The sequence below is a fragment of the Salvia splendens genome, unplaced genomic scaffold (genome assembly GCF_004379255.2).
Source record: "Salvia splendens isolate huo1 unplaced genomic scaffold, SspV2 ctg230, whole genome shotgun sequence".
In the NCBI taxonomy this organism is placed as follows: Eukaryota; Viridiplantae; Streptophyta; class Magnoliopsida; order Lamiales; family Lamiaceae; genus Salvia; species Salvia splendens.
This window is the reverse complement of record NW_024598867.1, coordinates 22,168-43,860: the sequence shown is the minus strand read 5'-3', so window position 1 is coordinate 43,860 and position 21,693 is coordinate 22,168. Positions and strand designations below refer to the sequence as shown.

General features: G+C 38.0%; 1 protein-coding gene and 2 long non-coding RNA genes across 4 annotated transcripts; 1 reads left to right on the top strand and 2 right to left on the bottom strand.

The window, feature by feature from the left end:
- Window positions 1–410: 410 nt before the first annotated feature.
- LOC121789394 lies at window positions 411–2,815 on the bottom strand. Its single transcript, XR_006048040.1, has 2 exons — window positions 2,414–2,815; window positions 411–643 (listed from the first exon to the last, which is right to left on the bottom strand). It is a non-coding gene; the product is annotated as an uncharacterized LOC121789394 (long non-coding RNA).
- Window positions 2,816–3,772: 957 nt separating this feature from the next.
- LOC121789393 lies at window positions 3,773–7,411 on the bottom strand. Its single transcript, XR_006048039.1, has 2 exons — window positions 4,581–7,411; window positions 3,773–4,049 (listed from the first exon to the last, which is right to left on the bottom strand). It is a non-coding gene; the product is annotated as an uncharacterized LOC121789393 (long non-coding RNA).
- Window positions 7,412–8,289: 878 nt separating this feature from the next.
- LOC121789395 (tRNA(His) guanylyltransferase 2-like) lies at window positions 8,290–12,964 on the top strand. 2 transcript variants are annotated; one of them, XM_042187868.1, is made up of 15 exons: window positions 8,290–8,446; window positions 8,723–8,840; window positions 8,910–9,041; window positions 9,122–9,166; window positions 9,406–9,566; window positions 9,718–9,803; window positions 9,909–10,019; window positions 10,128–10,372; window positions 10,455–10,586; window positions 10,667–10,711; window positions 10,796–10,965; window positions 11,122–11,207; window positions 11,365–11,478; window positions 11,566–11,704; window positions 12,562–12,964. In XM_042187868.1, exons 2-15 carry the CDS (start codon window positions 8,737–8,739, stop codon window positions 12,729–12,731), a joined length of 1,740 nt encoding a protein of 579 aa, XP_042043802.1. In that variant the 5' UTR covers window positions 8,290–8,446; window positions 8,723–8,736; the 3' UTR covers window positions 12,732–12,964. The 2 variants fall into 2 exon arrangements, with proteins under 2 accessions (XP_042043802.1, XP_042043803.1); XM_042187869.1 differs by having other exon boundaries at window positions 8,314–8,446; window positions 8,692–8,840.
- Window positions 12,965–21,693: the final 8,729 nt, after the last annotated feature.

Here is a 21,693-nt window from a genome sequence, read left to right as displayed (position 1 = left end):
TAATGTAATATATTAAGTGTATAATGCAGATTGTATTAATGTACGATTATAGTTGTATAATGTATACGCCGTCTTTGAATAATGTACATTACAATGGGTTTAATGTGTGACAAAAGTTAAATCCATTCCCCAAAGGGTTTAGCAATCCATGTGGCTAGGGTATAGTACCGACCAAAATACGAAAGCGTGATCAAAGGCAGAGAGTTTGAATCATTCCCCTTGGGTTTAGCAACCCATGGGGCTAGGTTATAGCACCACCACATGAATTAAATTTTATTTTTAATGCGTTTAAGATTTGGTACGGTAAATAATGTACCAATAGTATCTAATAATGTACATTAGGATCAGTGAATAATGTACAGATTGAAGAGAATAATGTTGAAAGGAAATTGAATAATGTACAGATTGAAGAGAATAATGTTGAAAGAAAATTGAATTCAAACCATCCCAATTGCTTTACATCGTAATAAATCTAGACAAAATACCCTACAAATCTATTTCAAATCAGTTAGACACCTCCTGAACAAGAAAGACAAAAGCTCCAAAACCTAGTTCATGAACAACTTCCTTCTGCCATGGAGTTAGGCTTTTTAAACAGTTCAGGAACTGGGTTGGGGTCCGTCGATTGGTCGCCAAATGTTGCCTAAGCACGACCACCAGATTTAGCATTACAGAATTTCATATCTACAACATACTCCCATGACACTGTTCATGTGTTGATAACAAAATCAAGCTATCTCATAAATTCCGTCTGAACTTCTGAAACTTGTAATTTCTTAGGATTATTGTCCCCACAGCATGGGTGACGATAATATTAGAAACTAATTTCTAGTTCAAACAATTTATATTGAGAAGTCCGCCTATATGAACTTGCTATTTCTTAGGATTATTTCCCCACAGCATGAGTGACGATAATATTAGAAATAAGCGTCATAATGTTGCAGACCAACCGATGGAGACCATTTACAAACTTAGTTTGTAATTATCGCTTAGATATTTTAGTAATGGTTTTTTTATTAATTATCCTAAGCCTTAGGGCAGATTAAAGGCTCAATTAAATTCTGTTGGCATTCAATTGACTGGATAATTAAATCTTTTATTATCTTTAGGTATCTTGTTTAAGGAAGTTACGTTAATTTTCTAAAGTTTAATTCTTATTCATGTATTTTATAATATGTATCTTAAATAATTCAAATTATTTATATCTTGGACGGACATGAATAATTAAACTTAAATTAATTCCTTGTTCAAGATAAGGAAGAGAATAAATATTATTTAATATAATCTTATATATATCTATCCTAATTAGGATTCTAGATATATATTATGTTTAGGAAACTATTTAATTATTCTTGTCTATATCATCTAGGAATATAATTAATATATTTATGTCCATGGATATAGTCAATAATCAAAATTTTTCCTAAAATCTAAGGAAATCTTCCAAAATCTGTTAAATAATATTATTTTAATGATATCTTATTTATTCAATTGAATTAAAATATTCCTCCATCGTTATCTCGTTGTTCGAGGTTCGCACGAATCAACGACGATGAATATCCGGCGAGTTCGTCGCCGGAACCCGAAGCACGCGCGCAGGCATCTCCTGGCGGCACGCAGGTGTGCAGGACCCGTGTCGCGCAAGGCGCGTCACGTCTCAGCCTGGCTCGGATCTGGCTCAGCTAGTCGGGCGTTCTGCAACTTGAACCTGGCTCGACGTCTCGGCCAGTCGGGCGTCGAACATCCTCGGCCAGCAGCGCACGTAGGCGCGCCTACTCTCGGCCGCTGCTCACTCCCTTCTCGGCTCCCGGCGCACCTCCTGCTCCCACTGGCTCGGCTAGCTGCTCGCGCTGGGGCGAGGAGGTCTCGGCCTTATTCCGCCTAGGGCTCGGACTGGTGCGGCTTGGCGTCTCGGCAGCTCTCGGAGTAGGTGGCGCCTGGTTCGCGGTCTCGGCCGGCGGCGCGCACGAGCCCTCGCTCGTCTGCGCGTCGCCCCGTGATAGGGAATCCGAGCTCCCACTACTTCGATGACCTTACTTCGAATTCACGTTGCGCGATTCGTCCTGGCGCAAGCGCCGACGAACCGCACGTCTCCCAAATTCGAATAATTCAAGTTCATTGATTCGATAGTTCTCGTGTTCATCAGGTAATTCTAATTTCTAACATCAAGGACATGCTTCGAGATCAAAATAAAACATGCAGACATGAATTTCGCAAAATTTAAATCCAAATAATCAGAGCCAAAAATTGGCTTTGATACCAATTGATGGAACTGGCAGCGGAAGCGTGCAATAAATCAGAGGCTAGATCTATTTAGCAGATTATTCAGACAAACTCTATTCGCGCAATTATCACATGTATCATGCTCATAACTTGAATTAAAACATGCTTTTCTACGGAACATAAGTAATACCTTCTTGATTATCCAAAGAATTGTAGATGGCTTGCTACTTCTCCACTTGTCGATCTTTAATACTCGACCACAGATCTTCTGACTGGTTTTCCAAGCCGTACTCCGATATCAGTGTGTGCTGATCTCACCGGAACACTTAGGACTCGAATAAAGAAGACAGAATTCTCACGGAGGAGACTCAAAAAATTCGACCAGCTCTAGAGAGAAAAATCAAAATTTTCGAAAATTTTGATGAGAAAATTGTTTTGTTTGTATTTCCTTTATTCTCTTATTTATAATTAGTTCATATTGGGCCCAGTCAGAGATCTATGGAAGATTTGGATATGACCTCTCCCAATTAGCTTAGGACTAATTAATTAAAACCCATAATTTAATATAAGCTATAATTGGAATATTATTTGCAGCTACTACATAAATAATATTGCACTGCCCATCAAAATCCGAAATTACGAGTAATTCGGGTTTCCATTTAAAATTAAATGTTTATTTCCCGCACTTAAGATCCAAATGTTCATTAATTAATTATTATCTGCTATGAACTTAATTAATTAATTTCTTATTTAATTCTAAGAGTGGACTCGGCTCGAAATCCTTATTTATTATTCATAGAGTGATCAAACTCCAACTAGCTAGGTTCCTGAATAATAAAACTTCGTTTCGACCTCTCTTGGGGACATTATCAAACGAGACTCCCCTCGCGTGCGTTTCTACATAATAGCAATCCTAGCACCGCCAGATACTAATCACCACCACCCAAAATACCAGGCTTATTGGGTTACGAAAAATCCGCACCATTTGATAGATCAAAGCAGCGTAAAATTAATATCATATGCTCAATGCTAACGTATGTAGATTAAGAAATATTTATTTATCAAGACCTCGTCTATCAGTAGATAGCATAAAAACACGTCTTGCTGTTAGATCCGTTCAGTGCTATACCACACCAATGTCATCTTGTTTCATTAAGGCTTAGAAACAATCGGACTAACATTGCAACATTTCTCGATAGGTAGTCTAGGCTAGGCCTATCTAGGTTGTGAAATTCTTCTTTTTCTTTGTTCAGAACTGACCGTGTTACCTTACAGTGGACGACGCCCACAACCGGTCTACTAAAACAAAGACTTAGACTTTGTTAAGTTTCTTATACATTTAAATATGTATTTAAATAACCATTAAATGTAAAAACGTAACAACATTATGACAAAATGATCTGTTTTATTCATTGGAAAATGATCTAAGAGTTTTTATAGTATTCAATCACCTGAAACGTGATTTCTAGTATACAAATGTCACGACCGCACTTTGCCAAGGATAGCAAAAGCGAATAAATCGCAACTAATAAAGGGATTTAAAGAAATATGGAAGAAATGAAGATAGAACTTGCACATTGAAAAGTCAAACAATATGATAGATAAGATCCAAGTATTCGATTACAAGGATTTGAATAACAATGGCATTTCATCAAAATGAATCAGAGTTTCGATGATGAGAGTTCACTATACTCTCTTAACAAACTGCAGCGGAAAAAGTCCAGAAAACGACTTCGCGTATGAAGACACGAAGCGTCGAGAGATCCACACTTATTTACTTAAGTAGCATCGACTCTGATCAGCACGCCTCCACCCTATTGCTTAATCTGCACATTTATAAATACATGCAGGGCTGAGTACATGAGTACTCAGTGGGCACTTGCCAAAAACAAAACATACAATATAAGTTGTCATCCATCAACAGTATCACACGGGGGTTTTCTTAAAAGGCCCGAGCATACTAAATTCTTTTGTGATCTTAAAAGTCCGACTGCAGTCTAAGTTCTTGATATTTCCACCATGTCTGAGAATCCAGTGTGCTGTTGTAGGTGGCCACCTTCAACAAGCACCCTCGCCGGCCAACCTCTCTCTAGGATGGCTCACAGCGCTCGCGCGTGTAAGTCTGTGTTGGGATTTTACCCACTCTCAGACCCGAATTCGTTATCAAATTTTGTTGGCATCGCCAAACTCCCGGCATATAGCCCTCACAGACAGGTCTCAAAATAAACATTTTATGGCATGACAACAACTTTAAAAGAAACGATCACATCTCCATTTTTGACAAAAAGGTATTTCATAACTTCAAAACATTTGCTTTATATCCACACTATAGTGCTGGATATTAAACGAAAGCCCACCTGATACGTTTACTCCTCAATTAAAATTCTCCCGTCGGCCTTACTTTGCCCTTGTATAAATTCTCCTTTAAAATAAATAGCGTAACACGCTAATTAGTACTCGAACTATTTTTCTGAGAAGAAAAAAAAATGCATGCATCCTATAGGAAAGCATCTATCTCTTAGTCTCGGGTTATGGGATTTTTTCCTTAAATCCTAACTCGGCTTTATTGTGCGGTAGTACTTAATTGTTCGCTTTACTTATCTTGGAGAAATTCTATTATCCCTTAAATAGTAAAATATGGATTCTTGCAATCCCTCTTTAAATTCCTTTCTTCGGATTTTTCTTAAGGCCGCCCATGGCTTCGAGGGGCGACGCCGGTCGGCCCTTCGCGTCTCTGCTTTAATTTTTCCATCTTCGAACTCAAATTATTCGGAAATTAATTTAATTAAGATCCAAGCTTAATTCCTTAAATTAATTCCTTTCCCAAATAATTATTGAAAGTTCTCGGTCCAAACTCTACAATTGAATAAAATGGTCCAACTTCTCCATTTATTTTAGAGGCCCAGAATTCAATTAATCCAGAGTGGGCAGCCCAAATTGTCTATTTAATTGTTAAGGCCCAACTTGCTTAATCCATTACGGAACCCACTTTATTAATTAAAAGAGCAGCCCCCAATTATACTCTCTTCCATCGGTACTTCCTTCTCTTCCATCAAAATTCCCCATCTTCATTCTCAAATTGAAAATCCCTAAAATTCAAGATGAAGAAGCAGCGGCTCCATCATCTCCTCATCTCTCCTCAAGTTCTCCTTCTCCAATTCTCATTCTCAATTTCTCTTTCTCTCAAAACCTCGCCGCCAGCTCTCCACAGCGCCGCCTCCGGCTCCCGTCGAGCTCACTCTCGCTGTACAGCTCCACAGCCGTCGGCCGTCCATCACTGATCGAATCGCCGGCGCTCCCTATCGCCGGTGATTCCCATCGGTCTTCTCCCTATCTTTCTCTGTTTCTCTCACCGTCGAGCTTCCTCTCGCTCTGCGACTCCGCAGCTAGCTCCGACGATGTCTCAGTGGCGATTCCGTGCCGGACCAGGAGCCGCTGCTGCCACCGCCGTCGCACCCTCACGCGGCAGGTTCCCTCTCAGCGGCATCGCTGTCTCCGTCGCTGTGCTCAGCCCGGCATCACGCAGTCGGTTGGCGCTGCTCTCTGCCGCCTTTCCGCTCGTTGTTGCCGGCTCTTGTGATCGCCGTTGCTACCGCCGAGGAGTCCGCGCGGCTGCCCTCGTGTCTTAGCCGCTGTCGGAGGTCGTGGGGCAGCCCTTCGGCTTTAAGCTAAGTCCCCTAACTTCTACTAAAACTTAATTCTTTCGAGTTTCCGGCAGCAACTATGTGTGATCTTAGAAGCATGGGCCATGGTTGTGATTAAAGGCTTGATCTTGATGTTGGTACTAACTGTTGATTGATGCTACTTCTATGTTCTCTACGTCCTATCTTATAATTGCTATGTTGGGATCTATATGAATGCTATTTTCGTAAAAGATGTTGGGGAGAATTACCTTGCTTTGGTGATTCCTTAGTTGTTGTGGCTATTGCTTGCTGCCACTATTTGCCCTTCTCCCTCCTCACTGCTGCACATCCTTGGTGTATAAAAAAAATTGGGTGTCGAAAGGGGTAGGAGAGAAAGGGGTTTGTGGCTGTTTATATAGCTAAATTTCTTGGACTTTTGTGGCAGACCTTGGGAGCTTCCACTCCTACTTTGATCTATTGTCCCTTCCACCTTTTGATTTTGAGCTTAAAGCTTCTATGCCTAAATTGGTGTAAGACATTGTAGAGCCTCTATACTTGCTATTTCTCGTATCTCTTGGTCATTGTGTGGAAGATGCCAAATTCCCTTTTGAGCTAATTGTTCATCTCTCTTTTGTTGAGCTTAAAAGCTTCTATACCAAATTGGTGTATGCCTTGGGAAGCTCATTATTTGATGAGTTCATTGTGGTTTATTTCTTTGGAAGAGGGATATCAATGCAGAGGCTCTTTGCAAGATCTTAAATGGCTACTTACCATTTCCATGAATAAACTTTTTCCTTGGATTTTGTTGATGGAGGAATCTAACCATTTTTGGAATTTCCTTGGCAGGCGAAAGGCCAACTCATGCTATCTCTAGGAGACTACAATTGACCTCTTGGCATAGAGGTATATGGAATCGAGATGGGTGGTATTTATAGCCGAGTCCTTGGCTAGTGAGGGCTGATCCTTGGGAGCTGGATTCTCCAAATCCAGTTAGGGGTTGCCTCCCCTTTCATATTTTCTTAATAGGCTTCCATGCCTAAATTGGTGAAATTCCTGGAAGGCTATTTAGCTGATCTCATTTTGTATTTTGGGAGAGTGTGGTTCCTCTCATTTGGGTTTGAAGATAAGCTCATCTTTCTTGCTTCACTTGTCATTATTTCCACTTTGGTGAAACTTTGGAAAGGTGGCAAATGGCTGATTTCATGCCCTACAATGCCAGCCCCTGGCTGCCCTATTTCGCCTACTAATTCCTTTTTCTTATTTGAGCTTGTGCCCCTCTTCCCCTTTACTTATGAGTCATATTTTGATCCCCCATTTGGTGTTAATTTTGTAGGTACTCTAGCTGTCTCCTTGGAGCTTTATGGAAGCAAGGAACGAGAGGGAAGAGGAAGGAGAGGAAGATAGAATTTAACTAGTATCTCACCAATGTTGTACCACATGACATAATCCATATATGTGTAGTCCCTTTCAAAGTACTCATATACTACTTGCAATTCCATCATTCTTGTAAAAATACTTCTCAAGTATTTTTCTAATAAAGTATATCTTTTACCTTTATCCTTGAATTAATTTATTTGCACTTTGATTCCAAATATCTCTTCGTCCAAATTTTTTTTATACTCCGAATCCGTGTACGAAAACTTGGGGTGTTACAACAAAACTCTAACAAAGTTATCAAAACCTGTAGTGTTGAATATCAATTTGATACGAGTATAATATTGGTTGCAATTTAAGTTTTTTTTTTCAATTGAGACATTTGGTTTTTTCTTATTGGTTGTTATTAAGATAGCATTATAAAATTTTTGTATAATTTTATAATTTTAGAGAAAATCATAAACAAATTCCCTAAACTTGCATATAACTATATATTATATATTCAAGAAACGTTAAAAAATTAATTACACAAAATGATAATGTTTGGGTGATGGCATTCATCAGATAAAATTGTACAAAATAATTCTATGTCGTAATCGTACTCTTTGTATATAATAACAAATAAAATCACAAGTCATAAATGTTTGAAGATTTTAGTTTGTAGAGATGAAGACGATATCAGTGGTGATTCCAATGTTAATGTTGTTTACAAAGAAGTGTTTCAAAACTTATGAACTTTTTGTTCGTTATTTGTTTCTACTTATGAAAATGTATGTTTTTTCTCCCCATAACTTATGAACTAGACATTATTTATTGAAAATGTAAGTTGCATGAGTAATTTTATTTCTTCTCACAAATTACAAATGTATTAAATTTTGTTTCGTATAGATTTTTTAGACTACGAGGATCATTCTTCCTTTTTTATAACGTGTATATAACGATAATTTTTTAAATTATTTTTAATTTGTATTCATTAGCAGAAAAATTCTTTGGTCCGTGGTGCTAACACTGGTAGTAAAAAAATAAATGAAACTCCTAAAATAATAAATTGTGCAATAACCTATTAAAATGAAAGAATTGTATAAAGATACGAAGGCGAAGGAGTGGAGAAAACCCTAATCTCTCTTCCCTCAATTTAGTGAAGCGGCGAAACCAGCCGCGACTGCAAATTAGTCGTTTTTTGTTCATCTCTCCGACGGCCATATCTCCTTCTCAATTTTTACAAGGTAGACATTTATCTTGCTTGTTTCCTTTTGGGTTATTGGCATGAATCAAATCCAATTTCTATGTTAAAGTGAAGAATTCGAATCCTTGCTGTTTCTATACTTTAATTGGTAGGAAAATATGATAAACCGAGAATTTCTTCTTTATTTTGGGGGATTTACTGGAATTGTTATTTTCCTCTAGTTCTATACTAGATGTGATTGGATATTATCTTGTTTATATGATTTAAATTTGATCAAAACCTTAGCCGCTACTGTGTTTGCCGCCCTTCTTTCCAGTGCAATTTAGTGAAATGGCGAATAGCAAATACGAATATGTGAAGTCATTTGAGGTGCAGGATGTGATCATGCGGCCCTACACCATCATCATCTATGTTCATGCCCGTGGTTTCTGCAGGTATGTTTTGAAGCATAGTCTGTAAACAAGTTTACACACTTCTTCAAGATAATAAGTCCTATCATATAGGTTTTCTGAAGTGCATGAGTTTGAGAAACCAAATGACGTGAAAGCATTAGAGTTAATGAACGAGTGTGCCATTGCTGTTATGGAGCAGTTTCCAGATGTTATATTCTCGTATGGTTGCGCTGGTGAGCACAGGTAGTCAACAACATATCTTACACACAAATCTCTTTCCTTCCATTGTTTGGTCTATGAAACTTTTATTTGGTTGTTTGTAGTTTCATATTCCAAAAGAAAACCAAGTTCTACAAGCGGCGCAGCAGGTAAATTCTAAACAATTTTTACTTCTAAAAGATGGGATCTTTATTGATGTTTCATTTACAATATTCCATGTTTTTTTGTGTTATTACAATAAAGTCTGTGTCTTTGACTTTGATCTCCCTGAATACTAAATTTTGAACTTAGAATATAAAAATTTTAAGTTTTATTTATTCTATTTTATTGTGAAGCATGATACAAGATCATGAGTATCACGATTGCTGACTAAAAGTATACTTTGCAGCAAGATAAGCTCTGTTATTGTGTCTTTATTTACATCCGCTTATGTTTCCAAGTGGAGGGCTCTTTTTCCTCAGAAAGAGTTGAAATATGTCCCTTCATTTCGGGCTCAAGTTATTTGCTGTGATGATCTTCAAGCATATATTTTATGGCGACAAGATGAATGTAAGTAAATTTTGCGTGCAAATTTACGTGATTAATTTCTAGATATTGTCAGGCAAATGGCACCTGTTTATGTTGTAATGCTGTCATTCAACTATATATAATTCTCGGGTCATGCTATGTAGAAAATTGAAATTTATTATCCTTTTGGCAGGTCACACAAATAATGTGTATGATACTTGTCTTTGGCAACTGATTAAAAGTGGAAAGAGTAAAGAGGAAGCACAAGCCACTTTGAGGGTAAACTTTAGACTGTTTGACTTTCTCTATTCTCAATTTTTTTGTATTGTGTATTTATCTCTTGAAATTTTGAAATGGTACATTTAAGTGGAAATGTGGCTCCAGGGATCTCTTAAACAAGACAAAAATGAATTTCTTTACCAGTGTTTTAACATTAATTACAAGCAAGATATCCCGGAGATGTTTTGCCATGGTACATGCATTCTCAAGACAAAGGTAATTGTTAATATTACGGCTTTGTGCTTGTTTATTTTCAAATGAGCAGAATGGCTCGATTTTTGTGTTACAACTTACACTAGTTAAACTATCTCTTTTTGTGACTAGGTGGAGTATATTGATGACTCCCATGTCAAAAGATGTGGGAGGAAATTTTTAACAGTTAACTCGGCAAATATTGCATCAAAAAGATTTTGGAGTGAAAATGGGTGTTTATCGAAAGGTGAGCTGGCACAATTTCGTGAAGAGTTGAACAAAACTACACCTGAGGACATCAAATCTTTCCTACACGAGAGCAGATTGATGTTGTGCACCTGGATTGTTGTTCGCATTGATGGTTGTCATTTCCACAGGTAACTAGTTACTTCAATTGGAGCTCCAAACTGGGTCAGACAATAGCACTCAGTGGCTCTAATTTGTTTGGGATTATGGTAGGTTTTCTGAAGTTCATGAATTTGAGAAGCCAAATGATGCACAAGCTCTCAATCTAATGAATACATGTGCAGTTGCTGTACTGGAAGATTTTAGGGACATCGTTTTTGCTTACGGTGTTAGTGATGAGTACAGGTCATAAATCAGTTTCCACATCATCTCTTTTTAACTATGTGTGTATGTGTTTGACAAGTTATTTGGTACTTTCTCGCCAGCTTTGTTTTGAATAAGTACTCCCAGCTTTATCAAAGATGTGCCAGGTATGGTATTTCTTCTATTACGATCTTGTTGCCTCTGTTTGATTATCGTATATGTAGTTTAAAATAGCTTCACTTGTGGTGCAGTGATATAGTTTCTGCTGTAGTATCTGTCTTCACTTCAACGTACATGATGAGATGGAATGAGTTTTTCCCCCAGAAAGAGATGGAACACCTACCATATTTTGATGGCCGTGCTGTTTGCTACCCATCCAGTGAGATCGTCAAAGATTATCTAGCATGGAGACAAGTTGATTGTAAGCTTAGTTTGTCAATCCCTCAATCATATTTCTGCTATAAATTCTCTAATTAAATAGAAGCTCCATTACTAATGTATGTATAAAAAAATTATAAAGTCATCCATGTATACCAATAAAAAGATCTATGGTACAATCATTACTCCCGATTTGCAGGTCACATCAACAATCAATACAATACTTGCTTCTGGTTGCTTGTGAAGTCCGGAAAGAGCAAGAGCGAAGCACAAATTTATTTGAAGGTAGTCAGTCCTTTAGATAGTTTCCGGATGTATAAAATGATATTGTGATGATTAATAATGATCACACAGATTATTCGTGTCTGTTTGAGGTTTCGACTATACTCACTCCATTTTGAACCTTTTCTTATACCTTAGTGTTCATATCTCTAATTTGCAGCGGACTCAAACTCTGGAGAAAAATGAACTTCTTGATAGACTCACTGGAGTTCCCAACTATTACAAATCATTGCCGCCTATGTTCTGCCTGGGTTCGTCCGTTTTCTGGGACAAAGTGAAGGCTCTCTCTGCTTCAGAAACATCATTTGATTACTAATTGTCTCTGGCATCAAGTCTAACTTGTAGGCCTGTGTTTATGTAGGAGTCGAAGCTGGTGGACAATGAAGAAGTTGCTACTGGCAGGATAGTTGTAGGACATTGCAACATAATCGAGACAGGCTTCTGGGAGGCGCACCCGCAGATACTAGATGAGAAGGTAGCAGTACAAATGACCACCACCGGTAAGCAAGATTATGTTATGCCATGAAACTACCTCGGTGGCCAACTTAATATATGCATGATTAGAGTTAATTCATTTCGGTTTTCGTAGAAATCATTTATTTTAGTTGCTGTTGTTAAAATGATTTTTGCCTTGTCAATGTTATTGGTGAGTAGTTTTATTTTCTAGTTAATATTATTTCATTAAATATTGAAAAAATATTTTGAAGAGAAGTCTATTATTGTGGATTATGATTTTTATCTTTTGTTCTGTAACAATGTGAAATTCATTCGCGCGATTCTGCAATTCATTCAACAAAATCTTCCTCCAGTTTCCGTCATGTCAACCCAATCTCAATCCATTTGTTCTTCAATCTTGCTTCGCAATTCCATATTCACACGATTCTGCATTGATTCTGTTTCATACTCTTTTTTACTATTCATAATTGAAGACTATTTTAGCAGGCTTCTCAATTAATAATGTTGATTCATATATTTTCCAAAAGGTGAGCATTTTGCATGTTGGGGGCGATTAATTTTGTAGGTGTTTAGATCACTAAAATTTGCTGGTTTTTATGAATTTCGCCATGAACTCATTATTTGTTCAATTTGTTGGCGATTCATTTCAGCTTAGCGTTTCGGTTTCATTTATTTTATTTATTATGAACTCAGTATTGACTCAATTTGTTTGTGATTCATTGCAGATTAGCTTCATTGATTCAGTGATTTTTATAGTAGTAAAGAACTTATTAATGATTCGATAGTATTTAGTGATTTTTGCTATGCTCTGTTACGGCCTACAAAATCAAAAGTGTCAAATTACTCTATTATGCATTACATATGGCATAAGGTTGCTGAAATTTGTTTCTGTTATTTGCAGCTGGAAATGAAGAGCTTGAGCAAAGTCTTTTCGGAAGATACTCAGGATTGTCATCATCTAAGAAGCAAAAGAAAATTGAAGATTTTTATTTTGTTGAGAAGCCTGCTGTTGTTGAAGATCTTGTTGAAGTTCAGACACCATCACCAGTGAAAAGACCAAAGGTTCGTTAAGTAGCTCTTCAAGCTGTTTGGTGTGGATAAAATGAAGGCTGAGAAGTTGTTAAAGCAAACCTCGCCTATGTGTGGTAAATGTGTGGAAGGGGCAAAAGAAGTGTGCAAGTGTCGTTTGTGTGATTTGAGCACGTATCTATCCCTAAGCTTTTCAACAAAATTTATATTTACCCTCAACTTCAGAACACTCAAATTAACGAGTAAAATGGTAAGTGCAGGGTTGAATGTGTTAACAAACTTTTGAGATATAGTGAAAAAATTAGCTGCATTTTAAAACTAAAATTTTGAGCTAGGCGGTAAAGTAAAGCTATGCTATTTGATCAAGTAGACGACAAAGACAACAGCGACGTAGAGAAAATTAACCTGATCAAGTGAAACGAACTGAACATGCAGAAAACATGTGAATGACGGCAAACAAACACGCACTCTTAACCAGAAAACATCAGACTAATAGATCCAATCGCAAATATCTAAGCTAATTGATCACGACGAATCATCAGAAACATGCGTAGCAAACACCAAACGAATACAAACATCAAATCCAAAGATTTCTCCCATCAAAACGTACATAACTACTAACAGATCTATGCTGAACAACTTGCAAACTCAGATTTAAACTGTAAGACCAACTCGGAAAATAAAACTCAATCGTAAAATGCTTCAGTTAATGAAATCAACCGATGAATTCGGAAATCAAGTTACAGAACGAAAGTAGATCGAAATTCAACTGGGAGTACAAGTAGAAAAACTGTAAACTAAAATCACGAGACGACAATCAGTGGATGTGCGGTGACGGAAATGATGAACAGCTCCAGGATGGCAATGGATTGATCTTCGTCTTTGTCTTCTAATTCTCGGAAAATTATCTAGAGTGAGCTAAAACTAAGAGAACTCTCGAAAACAAAAACTGAATATAAAATGGAAATTCCAAGCGTAACCGATCTCTTCAGAGGTGTGACCCCTCCTCCTTTTATAGGCAGTCGTCCAAGATCCGACAAATCTTTGTTGAATTATCTTTTGTACCCATCAAATCTGGAGACTTCAATTGGGCGCGAAAAGGTGGTCCCATGCTCCTCACTTTGCTTGATCAACTCCCTCTTCAGTCCAGCGACATTTCTTCATTTTCTGCTCTGGCCGCTGCTTGACCAGTTTGATCTAATCTGCCTTGATCCAGTGGCATTACTGCACACTTTAAGCTAAATTCACGCATTAATTGATCAAGTGGCGTGTGTTTCACCCATTAAAACTATGCATGAAAATGGCCTTATCAATGTGGTGAATTGCGTCACCTTGAATCTGGAAATTGTGATAAACAAAAGGAAAAACAAAATAACGAGCTCATTGACGGTACTTCAATGCCTTCTCTATGGGTATCAATGTTGTACTTAACCAGATTGTCTCCTTATTTATTGAATATTGCATTTTTGCCTTGTTTTTTTATGCCTAACCAGATTGGCTTTTGGAGTTTGTCTCACAGCTTGCAGAATTATTCATACATTATTGTTTCTTCATACTCCTTCCGTCCACCATTTAAAGAACCTTTTTGACTCGACACGAGTTTTAAGAAATTGTTTGACTTTGTGAAGAAAAGTAAAGAAAGAAAGTGAGTGGAATGTGGGACCCATTTAAAGTATTAGTTTTATATTGGATTGTGAGTGTAAAAAGTTGGTGGAATGTGGGGTCCATATACTAAAAGTAGAATAGAGCAAATGGTTCTATAAATCGTGGACAAACCAAAATGGCAAAAGGGCTCTTTAAATCGTGGACAGAGGGAGTACATTACTACGTGTTATTACTTAAATCATTGCACTCTAGACTAAATTTTATACTCCTTGCATCACACTTTTCTTTTTAGCTTTTCACCAAAAAATGTCACATTTCTTTCTTTTTAGTTTTCCACAAAAAATGTCACATTTCCTTTTTTGGAAAAAGTTCTCACATTAACATAAATATACTGTTTTCTCTTTCTATTTAACACATTGTTACTCGGAAGGGGATCCTCTGCTGTGCTAAATAGCAAAGCAGGAGCTGCTATTAGACACACCAAATAAAATAATCAAATAAAAAAATATAAAATAATTTGAATATTGATGCATTATTTTAATGTTGTATTAGACACTGTAGGGTGTGCTGTGGCATAAGCCACAGCAGAGGATCTGGATCCTTGTTACTCAAGCCCATTTAACACACCATTACTCGTGTGTCATTTATTATAGAATGGAAAGATTTATATTCCCTCCATCTCGGTTAAGATGACATACTCATGTTCTTTTGTTCAGCTAAGCCATTCTGCTAAGGTGTGCCAGGCCCAATCAGTTGGGATTGAATTCCCGCTGCTGACAAGTAGTCCAAAAACTCAGCACTAAGGTATTCGCCTTAGCGATCAGATCGTTTGCACTTGATAGTCTTGCCATGATGCGTTTCAACATAAGCCTTGAATTCCTTGAATTTATGAAAGGATTCTGATTTGTGACTGATACGTTCGGATTTTGCACTATTTTAAGGCCATTATTTGGACCCTTTTGAGTATCAATGTTGCAATACATGTCTACTATTTATGCATTTGATATATTTTGATATTTTGACATGTTTTGTGAGAAATGTGCATATTCGAGCACGAAAAGATAAATTAAAGATGAAGTTGGAAATCTGGAGCTTTGAAGACGCCCAGCGGTGTGCTGCATATTGGTCAGTGACGGCTGAGGAGCAGCGGTCCGCTCTGGGAATTTTGTGCTAGAAGAGAAGAACACGCCCAGCGACCGCTGGAGTGTTCGCAGCGACCGCTGATAGAGAGACAAGAGCTACGGAATGTTGGCCAGCGACTGTTGTCCATGGTGCAGCGGCCCACTGGGAAAACGCGGCGCACAAGATAGCCCTAAATCTATTCCCAGGATTTACCATACTTTGTAATTCTTTTCCTTATTTAATTAGGGATTATTCTTCCCCTATAAATAAGTCCCTCAAGCTTAATTCAAAAGAGACATTCTTTCTGCATTCAAATCCAGAGTAATATTTTGAGAGTTCTTCATTGTGCAAGGAGTTGAAGAAGGAATCAAGATCATCAAAGGCTACAAGATTAAACTTTTAGGGTTTGTTTGCTTTAGTTTTTATGTCACGACCGCCCTTCTAGGGTATAATAAATGCGACGATCGCGACTTAGGCGGACTTAAATGCAACAAAGACCTAGACTATGGTTTCATAAAAAGGGTTTGGCCAAAGTATTTAATGAATAATTAACACGAGAAAAGTAACGGCTTAGCAATGAAATCCAATGAAGAATAGATATCATAATTCATGCTCAAAACGACAGAGTTTAATGTGATCCAAAAAGTGTCATGTCTCAATATCAAAAAAAAATAAAATAAAATGAAATAGTTTCAAACTCTATCAGACGATAAGAAGATAACGTTTTAGCAGAAGCATCCAAGAGAAGAGTGAAGTAATGTGTGAAGACACCACGACACTCGGAATTCAAGACAACCATAGTATTTTATCTATTTTGCTCAACAATGCCAACTGCTCGTCGCCGCTCAACCTGCACATAGGGAAAACACATGCAGGGCTGAGTACTATAAAATACCCAGTGGACTTATGCCGAAAAAAGTTTATCAAAAATATTATTTATCTATCATGCCATTTTCAAGTCTCTATCGGGGTTTTATCTTTAGAAATGCCCGAGGCACCAAAATATTTCCTTCATTCAAAATCACGGTCGCGCAACCATTTTTCTCATCGACGTTTACCATATCCTCATTCTACATGACAAGGAACGCGGCCACAAACCAGGTCACTAGACTGGCCAACCCGTACGCCGGCACTCGGTCTAACATTGGTGTACACTAATCCAAGTAGAGTTTGCGGCTCTACAAGGATCCGAATTCGATTAAATAGTAGTGACAGAGCCACAAGGGATAGGCACGACAAAACAAATCACGGCATGATAAACATAGATTTCATTCTCATCAATAAAGATTTAGGACGTTGTCCATATTTTAAAAGAAAACCCACCTCGACTGCTCAAATTTCAAGTCTTTTCTTTCCTTTGCTATCACGCTTCGAGTGCAAGTTATCACCTTTGGATAATATGTTCATAGATCAGTTTCAATCAACGAACTCGAAATCATGCATGTCCCCAAACGTTTCCCTTTTCTCATCGATTGGTTTTATATTATCATTCAAGATCTAGACATGCTCATCATATCAATTTATTCATGCTATAACTTCAGATCTATCATCAATTCATGGTCACGCATGAGTGTTCTTCAACACACATCACACGCACACACACTCACACACATATGCACGCACACCGAGGCGCGCACACACACACGTCGGTCCTCACACACACACATACATCCCATTCATCAATTGGTTTCCCCTTTTCACTCGATCTATATGCATGAGGTTTCAAGAACACCGTTTAATCGGTTAGATGAGAAAAGATAGATCAAAATACCTCTTTTTGATAGAAACGATCGGTAGAAACAAAGTAAAATCTTGATTCTTCAACAATTCTTGAGGCTTCAACTTGAATTCTTCTCAAAAGATGAAGAATTCTTGAAGAAAAATAGAAAACAAGTTGAGAGAGAGTGGGAGAGTGGGAGGAGGCGTGAACTTGGGAGAGAGGGATCGTGATTTTTGTGAGCTAGGGTTAGGGTTTCTCATGTATTTATAGAGTGCAAGATATAATATCTTTAATTAAATAAATTAAAGATTTGAGAAGATATGGAAGATGGAGTTGGCGTGATTTTTGGGGAGAAATAAGGAGGAATTCGAAATCTAGGCTATTTAATTAGCCTATGATTTAATTTGGTATTTCACGGAGTAGAATAAAATATCACGGAGCAAAATAAAAATAATAATTTCTCCCAATAAAATAGGAATAGGCGTTTTTTATATATTCTCCCACAAGGAAATAAATTCAAATCTTAATTTAAATAGGATATGGTAAGATTTGCTAGAATATTTATATTTATTCATGTAAGGGAATAAATATGAGATCAAATAATATAATAAAAAATTCATTCAACCATAAATAAGAGGATTTCGAAATCTCCATAGTGCAAGGCATAGGGGTCGAAAATTCTATGGAGAAAATAAGGAATAATCAGACTTTGGATTTAATTTGGATAAATATCCCAAGCAATTAATTAAATCCAAGAAAAATAGGATTTCTTCTCCAACAAATAGTAGTGGTCGAAAATGCCAAATAAATGGTGATGCTCCTATTTAATCTCACTCATCTCTTAAGGAATAATTCACCACAATATATTTCACCCCGCATCAAATATTCGCACAGTCACGTCACAATTTCAACCATTTTCACTTCCACCTCATATTCTCAACACATTGACCTTTCAACGGCCACGTCATATACTCAACGGATTTGACTATTCAAATCAGATCTCAACTCCAAATAACAATTAGGTCACAGAGAATTCACACAATTAATTCACTCATCATTTAATTCACATACTTCACGGCATTGAAAGCATTTAATGCAAAAATTTTCTGCTTCGGAAATTAGGGTTCAAAAAGTGGGGCGTTACATTTTATGAACTCATTGTTTTCTATTCAATCTATGTTTTTAGCTCATTACATCATGTGTAACTAAATTCATAGGATTCTAGGGATGTGTTAGTAACTATTTTGGTTATACAATTCCGTTTTCGATTTAATATCCGTTTTGTTTTTACTTCGTTTCTTTCTTAAGTGCTGTACATAATCAAATATAACTTGTTACATAATCGTGAAAGGAGGTTGGCGAGTTAGATCGACTTAATAGACACTAACAATTAGCTTCCTTTAAAACGACACTGTTAATTGAGAGTGAGGACTTTAGAAGGGTCTGAGGAACTTTTAGGAGTTACGGATCCAGGATTGACAACCCTAGTGTTAGTAATCTACACTTGTGCCGCATGGGCAAAACTTATGTGACTCGTCCTTTCGAAGTATAAACTGTTTAGGGTACTGTAGTAGGAATTTGTATAACCATAACTGTGAACACACATCCCTGGAATTCCCCTTATCTCATTTATATTTACCTCTGTGATTTATTGCATTAGAATTTTAATTGCTTTAAGTTTTCAAATTCCAAAAATTTCTCAAACCATTTGTGCATCCAAATAGTAATTGAAGCCTAGTAGGAGGTAGTCAATTGGTGTTTCCTTTCCCCGTGTTCAATATCCCGATACTGACCGTTATCTATACTATCTCTGCCTTGTATACTTGCAAGTAGTTGTAGTGCTAAAAAAAGTGCATCAAGTTTTTGGCGCCGTTGCCAGGGAAAGAAATCACTCTGTGATTGATATCTTCAAACGGAACATTTTACTAATTTGGATTTTTTTATTTGCTTTTATTTTTAGTTTATAGTTTTTGTTTTAGTCTTCTGCAGGTTTATGCGAACGCGCTATGGGAAGGAAATCCTAGAACCACTAGACCCTGAGCTTGAGAAGACCCGTAGGAAACTAAAGAGTAGAAAAGGAGCCATGGACGACAGAACCGAGTTAGAACAACTTCAAGCCAAGGTGAAGTTGCTGATGGAAGAGAGAACTTCCCTCGAGGAGCAAGACAAAAGGAACATGGAGATAGTACCCATGATGAACATGTTCAATCACGAGAATATGATAAATTTTCGTGCCGTCCCTCGTGTAGATGCTAACAATTTTGAACTGCGAATGCCCCTCATTCAGACGGTTGAACAATTTTGCAAGCAGGGCCACCGAAGATGCCAATCGCTACCTTCTGAAATTCGTGGAGATTGCAAAAACTTTAAAAAATTAAATGGTGTCGACGATGATGCCATCAGGTAAGACTCTTCCCAGTTTCACTTATAGATTCTGCTAAAGAGTGGTTCGAGTGTCTGCCCGCAGATCGAGTCTCCACGTGGGATAATATAGTGGCCACTTTCCTCGATAAATATTATCCGTCAGGCACTATTCTCAAGTTGAAAAGTGAAATATGTCAGTTCATTCAAGGACATGACGAGCCCCTCTACGAGGCTGTTGCTCGCTTCAAAGCTCTCCTCCGCAAGTGCCCTAACCATGGTTTCTCCATGGACCATCAGGTAGGCATCATATATAATGGGTTTAATGAAAAGATCTGTGCTATGTTGGATGCAAAAAGAGTGGAAGAGATGTCATGGCAGTGATCGAGGAATTTGCCTTTATTTTATTTTCAAACCCAACGGTTTTTAGTTTTTTATTTATTTATTTTATTTTCATCCTTTTCATTTAAAAAAAAAATAAAAAAAATTTATGCAGCGGTCGCTGGAAAATCCATAGCGGCCCGCTGTCTACTAAGTGTGCAGGTGAGGGCCTAGGGCGGGTCCAGTGCGGGCCACAGTGGCCCGCTGGAGAAGAGCCGTTTTACAACAGGACCGCCCAGCGGTCTGCTGGCTGTTGCGCAACGGTCGCTGGCGGAGTGTAGAAGTCGCGAAAACTCCTATTAAAAGGTAAGTTTCCTCTTCTTCTCCAATTCTTCCTTGCAAACAACCACCACTACATAATATCACCAAATTCACACACCTACACTCCCATTCTCCTATTGCATTCTCAATTTCAAGCTTTCCACGTTCAAATCACTCCAATTCAAGGTATGAATTCTCTTTTTAATTTCTGAGTTTTGTTTAAATTCTTTCATGAATTTTACTCTTTTTGGATGAATTGTTCGGATAAAAAGCATGTTCTAGCATGGGGAATGAATGTAGGGAGATTTTCATGTGATTTTCATGGTTATACTTTTGAATATGGTGATGGATTGTTGATATGTGTTGGTGAATTTCCCTTGAGTTTATTTTGCCATATATTGCAATCATGTTCATAGCACTGTAGCCTATTATTACTTCCATGAATTGTAATACTTGAGTAGATGTAAGAGATTGTTGTTACAATGATTATGTTGATACGTTTCTGCATGGGGGATTAATTCACGTGGGGGGATGGATTTTTGTTGTTCTAAATGATGTTTTACATGTTCATATGTTTTAATTTAGACAAGTTATTATGATATGAAATTTTTTTACCCTTGCTAGTTGTTGACATATATGAATGGGTACAAGTTTGGGGGAAGGGTTCTTGTTTGCCATCTTCTTTGTATCTTTTTAAAGACAATATATATTTTTGTAGGAATAATGGCATCAACAAGAGGACCCCAAGAGAGTGCACGAAGCTATGGAGTTCACCTCCTTAATGAGGATAAAAAGGGAATGTGGAAGAGAGTTGCGACAAGAGTCACGATGCCGACTAGGTATCCGCATGAGTTGCCTTTGATGACTTTGGGAATAGTAGAAGACTTTTGGGCACTCTGCAACATCGGATAAGGGAATGGCTTAGTCCACCTTTTCCAAGGGCGTTGGCCATCCTATAGGAAGCTCACTCTTGAGTTCCTTTCCACGCTCCGGTTACATAAGAACCGCTGTTCCCGACTCCCCGAGAGGATTGACTTCCGTCTCAGCAACCGCAACCACTCCTTCTCCATGGTGGACATTTGTGAGGTCTTCCAATGCTTCGACCCCAGCCCAAATGAGCAAGTGGAGTATGAATACTCCGTGGTATCGCGAGCCTTCACCATTGAGGATGAAGAGTTTCTTTTGGGTTATGCCAAGTCCTCCGCCATCCGCAACCCTGTCCTTAGATACCTCCATCGAGCCCTGACCCAATTGCTCTTTGCTCGGGTAAATGGAGGTAGTGTGTCACAAAATGAGTTGGATGTGATGTGGTGCCTTCTCAACAAGGTAGGAATCAATGTGTGCATCATGATCGCAACTTACCTCGACCGCATCTCCAAGAAGGACGGTAGTATTATCTGCTGCGGAGGATTGATCATGGGGAGTTTAGGAAGCGGAACATCCCCACTTGCATCCCCGCCATCCACCCCGAAGAGGATTCCACCTTCAACGCCATTGAAAATTATCAAGAGGAGGGGGAGCAATCCAATGCTCATGCGGGCGTTCCACATGAAG

Coding starts and splice junctions, on each gene's coding strand:
- LOC121789395 (XM_042187868.1), top strand. CDS start 8,737: ATGGCGAATAGCAAATACGAATATGTGAAGTCATTTGAGGTGCAGGAT. Junction 9,804..9,908: donor AAGCACAAGCCACTTTGAGG/GTAAACTTTAGA, acceptor ATGTGGCTCCAG/GGATCTCTTAAACAAGACAA. Junction 10,020..10,127: donor CATGCATTCTCAAGACAAAG/GTAATTGTTAAT, acceptor TTTTGTGACTAG/GTGGAGTATATTGATGACTC.